Genomic DNA, 10,301 nt, shown 5'->3' on the forward strand with positions numbered 1-10,301 from the left:
CCTATACTGAGAAATATTCACTGGATAAGAAATTTGACAACTTGCGACTGTACAGACTTCTATGAAAAATCCATGCATTCAGAATGAATAGATCCCTAGGTCGATAATTTTTTTTGTCAGGATCTATTAATTTATTCAAAAATATATTCAAAATTCAATTTATATATGCAATACATGATTTTATGATGAACATGTTTTTTTAAGTTCTTAATCAAATATATTTTTATATTTTGGGGGGTCAGAATGAAGTCAAAATATCAGGGTGATACAACTGTCTTGATATCATAGTGAATAAAAAGCCTCATTAAAAAGAAAGAAAATCTTGAAAAGAAATTGACTAGTTATTAATTAGTTATGCACAATATTTTATTATTATTTATTAGAAAAGAAAAACATTTAAGCACTGTGTGTATGTGTGTGTATCTGTGTGTGTATGTATATATATATATATATATATATATATACAATTAATAAAAATAAAAATATCAAGAATATCAGATGTGATGTGGTGTGACTCCCTTAGAACCAAATTATATTTATTGCTTAGAACTCTCCAGAAATAGATTTTTAAAATATTTTAGTGGACACTCTTATGTCAATGACCTTGCTATCAACTAGTAAAAAAGCGAAATGAGAAGTTTACTTGCCAAAGATGCAGGCTGCAACATTTCGAGCTCAGAAATGTGACTTATTCAGAGAGACAACTAAAGCTCAGGTACTTCACATAGTGTAATGTGAGTGTCATTTTTCATCAGACTGCCTTAGTGGGTGAATGGATCACCAATAGCGGACCATTCTGACCTAGTCCTGATCTAATGTTCTTGTGTAACAGCACATTGGTTTGACTTCTTTTCATCTACACCTCAGTGCCGTTACCATAGCAATGGAAAGATGTGTCACGGCATGTTATAGTCGCTCTCAGGGAGACGAGCTCTGTCTTTCACAAAAGGAAGAATAGGACTACCTGGAGTTGCATTTACTGGTAGAAAAGTAGACAGTGAAAGGAGAGAGTGTCTGCAGAAACACAGACACAAGATAGATTAGTTTTGTGACACCTGACCATTTCAATTACTTTAAAATAACCGTGACTAACTTGTGCAGCTTTAACACATTTCTATCAGCATATGTAGTTTATCTCACGATGCAAATGCAGATTTTCACATTGTGTCATCTAGTACTCTTGTGGCAGACATGGCTTTTTGTTTGCTTCTGTGTTCCTCAAGAGCAAATAACAGTGGTCGCTATTGACGGAGAATGACACTGACACTGTAAAATAAGGAAAAAGTATCCATGCAAACTTTGTTAATGAATAGTTCACCCAAAAATTTAAATTCTGGCATCATTTACTCACTCAAGTTGTTCCAAACATTTATGAATTTTGCTGAACACAAACGAAGATATTTTAAAGAATGTATAACCAAATAGTTGGTGGTCCTATTGTCAGTATTTTTTCCATACTACAGAAGTCATATGGGTCCAAAAAAACTGTAATGCAGCTTTTTACTTCACAAGATGTCAATTGATGGACTGGTGTTGTGTGGATTACTTTTGGATTATTGTGATGTTTTTAGCAGCTGTTTGGACTCTCATTCTGACGGCACCCATTCACTGCAGAGGGTCCATTGGTAAGTAAGTGATATAATGCTAAATTTCTCCAAATCTGTTCTAATGAACAAAAAAACTCATCTATCCATCTTAGATGGCCTGAGGGCAAGTCAATTTTCATTTTTGGGTAAACTATTTCTTTAACACTATCCAGCAGTCTGCATGGACTAAAGTCCATCAAGAGGAAATAATGGTCTCTATTGACCGAGAATGACACTGACACACAACCTTTTCTGATTGGCCCATTATCACTGAAGCCCTCGGCCAAACAACATCAAGCAAAGGCATTCCTCGTGACAATGAGAGTATGCTGGGAAGGTTTTGTTTACCCGAAGAGACAAAATTCTCCATGTTTATCTATCCAATCCGAGTCTGAGTCATCTGGCTCCCATGTGTCTTCCTGAGAGCTGATCTCCATTCCAAGGGGAATCTGGCTGTAGACGTTTTAAATCAGGAACCCAATTAAAAGCACTGCAACTGACTGCTGGGACTCCTCTAGATTATTCATAGGATGTGGCAGAATGCGTAATACTCTACTGTTCTTCACATCTCGCTGTGTGCACTCAGGGAAGCACATCTCAGCTGTAATTAGTCAGTGACAATAATCAGACATCATGCACAGGGGAAGCCTTTACCTGTGTTGAATAAACCGAATAAGGGAGATTTGGCTCTTACAGTGATACTGTGCAGACGAGTCAATATAGTGTCATATAGTGTTTTTTGTTAGATAAACAATGTAAGGATATGAAAACACAGAAATAGTCTTTGTCTGTTACAGATTTCTTTAACACAAACTCATGAATATTATTTTTGCAGTGTGACAATAATTCATATTTCTGTCCAGTGATTCTGGTGTTCATGGTATTAATGTCACAAAATGACTATCTTAATAACTGAATGATTAATTAAAACAGTGCCCTCTATAAAATAATAATAATAAATCCAGTTGAATCTGTTATTTTTCTCATTGATACTAAAAATATAAAACAAATACACAAATAAATTTAATTTGCATCCCTAACTAGCCTTATAACCCATTTATCTTGCCAGATTTTCTTAGATGCACCCAATATCAGTGATTTGGAAGGGTAAAAGCCATTATGATGATGCTGTATAACAGCTCTGAAGTGTTAATATGCCACATGTAACCTTGTTTGTTTAACCTTTAAAATACTCTGGTTTTGCTTAGACTCTTGAATTTATTAACTCTGATTCAAATGGTAAATAAGTGTGTGAATTTTTTAAGTATCCTCTCATTCCTCTAGTGCAGTTGTAGTCACAATAGTTTTGCTTTGTGTCAGTGAATCTGATTTGAGGGCACAACACAAATGACCTTAGTGCATGTGTTGTCTTTCAGTGTGCACCACCACGCTGCTGATTAAAACAACCCCAAACTGTCAGAAAGGCCAGAAAGGATGACCTTTCCTTTAACATGCCATTTGAAACCTTTAAAATACAAAATGCATGCCAAAAGTACAGTACATAATTATATTAATAATTAGGATTTAGGCCTATATTTATTTCTAACATCTAAACTTGACCTTCGAGTTAAAACATGCAGTATGCTTTTATATTTGCATTACTTCTGGCTGATAAAGTGACTCCACGCTACCCTTCTGACTTGAGTGTGAGCTCTGTGAATGACGACAGCGGCGCAGCTCTTTCTCCACTTCACTCTTGGCCTATACGTCACTTCTGATCTGCTGTCAGAGAAGCAGAGTACATCTGCACAGCATAAAAACAGCCTCAGTGTCCACACTGTTCCATCACTGCACGTCTGAAGACATCAAACTCACTCACACACTTTGCTTCAGAGTCCGCCTGCAAGATCTGCTCACGCTGACGTTTGGATATTTTGCAGTTCTGAACATTTTACCCATGTCATCAATACTTGCAGTAGAGTTTAAGAGTATCACTACAATATTTAAGACAGACAGACAGACAGACAGATAGATGGATGATAGATGGATGAATAGAAGGATGATAGATGGATGGATAGAAGGATGACAGACACAGACAGACAGAGATAGATAGATGGATGGATAGAAGGATGATAGATAGATGGATGGATAGATAGAAGGATGATAGACAGACAGACAGACTATGGACTCTTTTACCTCAAAGTCATGTACAGGTGCATCTCAATAAATTAGAACGTCGTGGAAAAGTTAATTTATTTCAGTAATTCAACTCAAATTGTGAAACTCGTGTATTAACTAAATTCAATGCACACAGACTGAAGTAGTTTAAGTCTTTGGTTCTTTTAATTGTGATGATTTTGTGAGTCATGTTAAACATTGTAGCATCAGCGACATCTGCTGGTTAAGCGGCATGCAGATTATGTATTTTTTCTACTTTTTTACTTTTTTTTAAAATAAATGCTTCTTGGTTTGATGTTTTATTATATTTAGTTATTTCTAAGTATTGCATAGGTGTTGAAATACATTTAGATTTACCATTATTACAACAAGTGTTTTTACATTTATGAGTGTCTTGAAACATTCCCAACAACAAATAAATAGTTAAATAATGAATGAATAAATGATTTAATTAATGTTAGGTGAAATATTAATTTTGTGGCATTAAAGTGAATAAAATTCCATAGTTTACCATTTTAATGTTGCATCTTCATTCCAATTCATTTTGGTCTGAACATTTACCTCATCTAAGAACAAAACCACACTAAAATGGGTAATCTTTTGGTAATGTTCATAACATTCTCTTTGAACTATGCCAAGTCACAGTAAAAGTAATTTTGTTTATGAAGCTTTTGGGGCACAATATATTACTGAGCATATTTGTTTAAAAAATTATGCTGTGCTTCCAAGTCTAAAACTTCACCTAGAAGGGGCCATATGCTAAAATTAAACAACTTAGATTCAGTTGGTAAAGAAATCACTTTAATTCTGTACATTACCAACTTAAAAAAAGATACTAAAATGAGAGAACAGGACAATAGGTACATCTTCAGGAAAAACTGGAAAAATGTTAGTCTAGTCTCCATTTTCCATCGGGCTCTCCTGGGTATCGTCACTTTCCATCTTCTCATCATCTAAAAAGATGACCAAACACAAATTTAGACCATTAAACAGGCATATGATTACAACCTGATCAGAACGAAAACTAATTTTTGGCAACTGCAAAGCAGATCTGGATCAGTATCCATCTTTGTCCTCCACTCTTTATTCAGTTAAACTACTTACTCTCCAAAGTCTGTTGAAGTTCCTGAATCGTGGTGAGAAGGACGTGGAACTGTTTCTTACGAAGTTCCAACTGAACATGGTTAAAAAAAAATAAAAATAAATATCAGACAGAGTAAATATTTAAGTACATAAAATCATCAAGAAATACCACATTCCCTTACCTTGTCCTCCACATTCTCTTTGATGTGTGAAAGCTGCTGAAGCTCTTTGTCTAAAGCCTCAAGCTGCCTGCAGAAAATAAGATCACAAAAGGATGTACAGAATACAGATTTAATACACAGTCAGCCAGGTAATAAATAAATGCTAATATAGATGTGATATGACCTAAACATGAATTTCAAACCTACTTTAAGGTCTCATGTCTGTCTGGATGTTGCTTGATAACTCTGGCCAAAGCATCATACTCTACAAATAGGAGCGTTAAATCGGAGAGCAGAAATTAGTGATAAAACCCCCCAAAAAATAAAAAAAAACAATAAAAGTACAAAATGTCTGTTTTCTCCAAAGAAGTTGTACTGAACCTTGGCGGTTTTTTCGTATCCTTTTCGCTCTCTGGATTTCCTTTTTGCACTCTGCAATTTTTTCATGGGCTGATGTTATACTTTTCTCTATATTGAAGAGAAGAAACAAGAATATTTTGCTTAGTAAATGAACAAATGGTAATGATACTTGACAAAGTCACACATGCACATCAACTGGAGGTCTTACCAATATCTGCATAGATTGCTTCATAATTCTCCATTTCTTTCAGGTTCATGTCGTACACAAGCAGGGTTTTCCCCATGGAGAATTCACACTGAGCCAAAGATGTCACCATCCTCTGATACTGTGAGAACCTACAGCAACAGAGACAAGCACGCAAGTCTTTATACATAAGGCTATGGTAACTAATCAGTGGAATAAGGTACATCATAAAGAAATTATACAGATCACAGATTATAATAATAGTTTAAATTACCCTTCCTCTGGTGAGAAATTGGAATGGCACCATTTGGTAAAGCTCTTCATAAGCACATTAATGCGCCTATCATCTCCAGCTCCATCTCCATCGATAAGAAGACGCTTCCGAATAACCTCATCTGTGAAACGATACAGACACAGATGCCATTTAAGAAGTATTGTTGAAGCTAACTACACATTAAACCACATAAAAACAGCTCACGCTCTACAATATATCATAGCACAAATTTGGCCAAAGTCACATAACATGCCCATTATTTCAGAAGGGCTTTAAGACTGCATAAAATGTTTTTAAAAGCATAAAATATACTTACAATCGTTATTCATTATATATGCATTTTCACAAAAAATAAATAAATCACAAAAAAATATATCACCAAGAACTGTGGCAACGTCTCAAGTAGGATGCTTGAAGAAACCTACCTACAAAGCTACCCGAAACACTATACGCAAGTGTACCAAGAGCAAAAGCTGTTTTAAACACAAAGGGTGGTCACACCAAATGTTGATTTGATTTAGTTAATAGAAGTTAATTTATAAATAAAATCTATTTATGACATTATTTTTGAAAGCATCCTCACTTTACAGCATTTTTACACAAGTGCCTAAAACTTTTGACAGTACTGTAGCTTTGCAGGTAGGTTTCTTCAAGTGTCTTGGAGACATTGGCACAGTTCTTCTGGATTTAGTCTGTCTCAGTTTTTTTTCTGTTTCTTCATGTCATTCCAGACAGACTGGACGATGGTGAGATCAGATCTCTGTGTGGAGCACTGGCTGTTTCAGACTCCTTATGCATACAAAACTCTCACTGGATTATTACAATTAATGGCAAAGGAATGTTTAGAAATGTAAACTGATATTTCCTACTGACACACTACAGAAAAATAAATATATATATATATATATACACACACACACAACATAATTATACACATATCTTTTTATAAAAACGTTACACGTTTGTATATTCCTAAAGCCCTTCGAAACTCTTACTCATTTTAGTGACATGTGATCGAAGTAAATGAAATAAGATTTATATTCAACATTTTATGGGTGTTTTAGTGCAGGGCTGTCCAAACTCGGTCCTGGAGGGCCGGTGTCCTGCAGAGTTTAGCTCCAACTTGCCTCAAAACACCTGACTGGAAGTTTCTATGCCTAGTAAGAGCTTGATTAGCTGGTTCAGGTGTGTTTAATTAGGGTTGGAGCTAAACTCTGCAGGACACCGGCCCTCCAGGACCGAGTTTGGACAGCCCTGTTTTAGTGCATCAGTTTTAGCATATCACATGGCTAACTAGCTATGATTCCTCCTTTTAAGTGAGTTTCTTTAGTTTACAATAACACATAGTCGGGCACCTTTGTAATAAATCACGCTGATTTGCCACATAAATAGCAAACACATCCTAAATGTACACAAAGAAATCCTTACCATCAGTGATGCTACCCATTCTCCAATAAGCTAACTGAACTATTTGAAAAAACTTTATTGACATGCGCGCACGGACACATAAGTGCATCTGAGCCCCGCCTCTGTTGCGAAGCAAATGAGCCGACCCCACAGCACGAATCACAGCAGTTTCCTAAATTGCAAGGTTTTGTTTCATCATTATTCAAGTAATTTAGAAGTTGTGGGTGAATTACTCTTTCAAACGTTAAAACTACTCGTGTGACTTCCAGAAATGCTGTATAGGTAGGCAGTTCATTAGTTTTTGACAGTGGTGAGAAGTCCGACTCATTTTCGAGAATCAGTTCATTAGAACAATTCGTTTCAAAGAACCGTTTAAAAAAAAAAAAGAAAAGAAACGATTCAAGAATTCTTTTACGCAATAACATCAGTTCAGTTTGTTGTAGCCATGATAGCTTATAAAAACATAGTCATTTATATAAAATGAAAGTTATTAAACATAAATATAATATGCTTTCACATTAAAAATATTACAATTTATTGACAAAGATTGTTTGTCATGTTTTTTCCATGTTTTAGTACAGGCCTACGTACTGTTACTATCAGCTCACTTAAGGGGTCTTATTACGAATTTTTGAAATCGACTGTTTTCGGTTCAAAGAGTCGGTTCCACTGCGAATCGAATCGTTTTTGTGAGCCGGTGTTCTGACGATTTGTGCTACCCGCTTATGCCGAGTTCACACTGTATAACACACTAGTATAACACAGACTTAACAGGTGCAACAGAGTGGTCCTTTAAAGACACAATTGTGTGACGTGATAGTATGTCCCAAAGCTTGCCTACTCTTCTACTACACACTCAAAAGTGTGTACTTTTTCTTCACCAAAAGAGTACATACTTTAAGGGCGTAGTATAAGTAGGCACATTGAGACGCAGCATAACAGTTTTTGACAGTAATGGTCGTAGATCGTATTTTAAAGAACCGTTTTAAAAGCCGATTCTTTTTCGTTCAAATGAATTGTGTTATGTTCTGTAATTGCTGTTAATAAATATGTCAGAAAGAAATATGCTAAAGTTTCAGCCTGGCAGCCTTTTACAAAAAATAACCATGGTTTTATTACAGTAACCACAGTATTTGTACTGAAACTGCAGTAACCACAAATTTACCATGGTAATAATAATAATAATATCCTGCAGAGTTTAGCTCCAACTTGCCTCAAAACACCTGACTGGAAGTTTCTATGCCTAGTAAGAGCTTGATTAGCTGGTTCAGGTGTGTTTAATTAGGGTTGGAGCTAAACTCTGCAGGACACCGGCCCTCCAGGACCGAGTTTGGACAGCCCTGTTTTAGTGCATCAGTTTTAGCATATCACATGGCTAACTAGCTATGATTCCTCCTTTTAAGTGAGTTTCTTTAGTTTACAATAACACATAGTCGGGCACCTTTGTAATAAATCACGCTGATTTGCCACATAAATAGCAAACACATCCTAAATGTACACAAAGAAATCCTTACCATCAGTGATGCTACCCATTCTCCAATAAGCTAACTGAACTATTTGAAAAAACTTTATTGACATGCGCGCACGGACACATAAGTGCATCTGAGCCCCGCCTCTGTTGCGAAGCAAATGAGCCGACCCCACAGCACGAATCACAGCAGTTTCCTAAATTGCAAGGTTTTGTTTCATCATTATTCAAGTAATTTAGAAGTTGTGGGTGAATTACTCTTTCAAACGTTAAAACTACTCGTGTGACTTCCAGAAATGCTGTATAGGTAGGCAGTTCATTAGTTTTTGACAGTGGTGAGAAGTCCGACTCATTTTCGAGAATCAGTTCATTAGAACAATTCGTTTCAAAGAACCGTTTAAAAAAAAAAAAGAAAAGAAACGATTCAAGAATTCTTTTACGCAATAACATCAGTTCAGTTTGTTGTAGCCATGATAGCTTATAAAAACATAGTCATTTATATAAAATGAAAGTTATTAAACATAAATATAATATGCTTTCACATTAAAAATATTACAATTTATTGACAAAGATTGTTTGTCATGTTTTTTCCATGTTTTAGTACAGGCCTACGTACTGTTACTATCAGCTCACTTAAGGGGTCTTATTACGAATTTTTGAAATCGACTGTTTTCGGTTCAAAGAGTCGGTTCCACTGCGAATCGAATCGTTTTTGTGAGCCGGTGTTCTGACGATTTGTGCTACCCGCTTATGCCGAGTTCACACTGTATAACACACTAGTATAACACAGACTTAACAGGTGCAACAGAGTGGTCCTTTAAAGACACAATTGTGTGACGTGATAGTATGTCCCAAAGCTTGCCTACTCTTCTACTACACACTCAAAAGTGTGTACTTTTTCTTCACCAAAAGAGTACATACTTTAAGGGCGTAGTATAAGTAGGCACATTGAGACGCAGCATAACAGTTTTTGACAGTAATGGTCGTAGATCGTATTTTAAAGAACCGTTTTAAAAGCCGATTCTTTTTCGTTCAAATGAATTGTGTTATGTTCTGTAATTGCTGTTAATAAATATGTCAGAAAGAAATATGCTAAAGTTTCAGCCTGGCAGCCTTTTACAAAAAATAACCATGGTTTTATTACAGTAACCACAGTATTTGTACTGAAACTGCAGTAACCACAAATTTACCATGGTAATAATAATAATAATAATACATTTTAGTACTTATGTAACACCATGTTTATTTTTCATGAGGTATCCTCAAAGGTGCACCTTTGTAACTTATCTACCCTTAAAGCATGCATACTTGTATGGTACTAATATGCTCACTTTTTGGGGTATAGTTGCAACTTTGAGGTTACAAGAGATATACACGATGTTAATAATATATTAATTGCGCAGTGTGAGATTCATTGGTAACAGACAGAACTTTGATTGCGATGAACAAAGAGTGACAGCTTTTTAGTGGTTATGAGCACTCTTTGCGAGCTTTCTAGGCAATCAATTTAACCTAGAAACCTACACATGCCAGGATCCGCCACTGCCAGATGCAGTTAGAAATGTACTAAAAACAAGCCTATCCGCTCCTCTTCTATCAATGGAGGAACGTCTGTACTTCCTCAACAGACAACGAAACAGCCACTTTTTGGTTGTTAAAA

General features: G+C 35.7%; 2 protein-coding genes across 2 annotated transcripts in view; one reads left to right on the top strand and one right to left on the bottom strand.

Moving 5' to 3' along the window:
- Positions 1-4,459: 4,459 nt before the first annotated feature.
- Positions 4,460-7,280, bottom strand: LOC107739288 (THO complex subunit 7 homolog). The gene is made up of 8 exons (XM_016551368.1): positions 7,195-7,280; positions 5,767-5,887; positions 5,517-5,644; positions 5,330-5,416; positions 5,156-5,213; positions 4,970-5,036; positions 4,809-4,878; positions 4,460-4,657 (listed from the first exon to the last, which is right to left on the bottom strand). The coding sequence occupies exons 1-8, from the start codon at positions 7,256-7,258 to the stop codon at positions 4,599-4,601; spliced, it is 654 nt and encodes a 217-aa protein (XP_016406854.1). The 5' UTR covers positions 7,259-7,280; the 3' UTR covers positions 4,460-4,598.
- A 1,456-nt stretch (positions 7,281-8,736) lies between these two features.
- Positions 8,737-10,301, top strand: part of LOC107739287 (ataxin-7-like) — a 39,801-nt gene continuing 38,236 nt past the window's right edge. Inside the window, exon 1 of the mRNA XM_016551367.1 lies at positions 8,737-8,948. The gene's annotated coding sequence lies outside the window, so the exon portion shown is untranslated. The remainder of the gene's footprint in view (positions 8,949-10,301) is intronic.

This window comes from Sinocyclocheilus rhinocerous, unplaced genomic scaffold (genome assembly GCF_001515625.1).
Source record: "Sinocyclocheilus rhinocerous isolate Xijiao unplaced genomic scaffold, SAMN03320098_v1.1 scaffold14, whole genome shotgun sequence".
Lineage (NCBI taxonomy): Eukaryota > Metazoa > Chordata > Actinopteri > Cypriniformes > Cyprinidae > Sinocyclocheilus > Sinocyclocheilus rhinocerous.

Bases quoted from the DNA above. Each gene is read 5' to 3' on its own strand.
- LOC107739288 (XM_016551368.1), bottom strand. From the start codon at position 7,258: ATGTCAATAAAGTTTTTTCAAATAGTTCAGTTAGCTTATTGGAGAATG. The intron at 5,214-5,329 runs GTTCAGTACAAC...TCCTATTTGTAG, and splicing joins GATACGAAAAAACCGCCAAG to AGTATGATGCTTTGGCCAGA. The intron at 4,658-4,808 runs GTAAGTAGTTTA...TCATCTTTTTAG, and splicing joins ACTTCAACAGACTTTGGAGA to ATGATGAGAAGATGGAAAGT.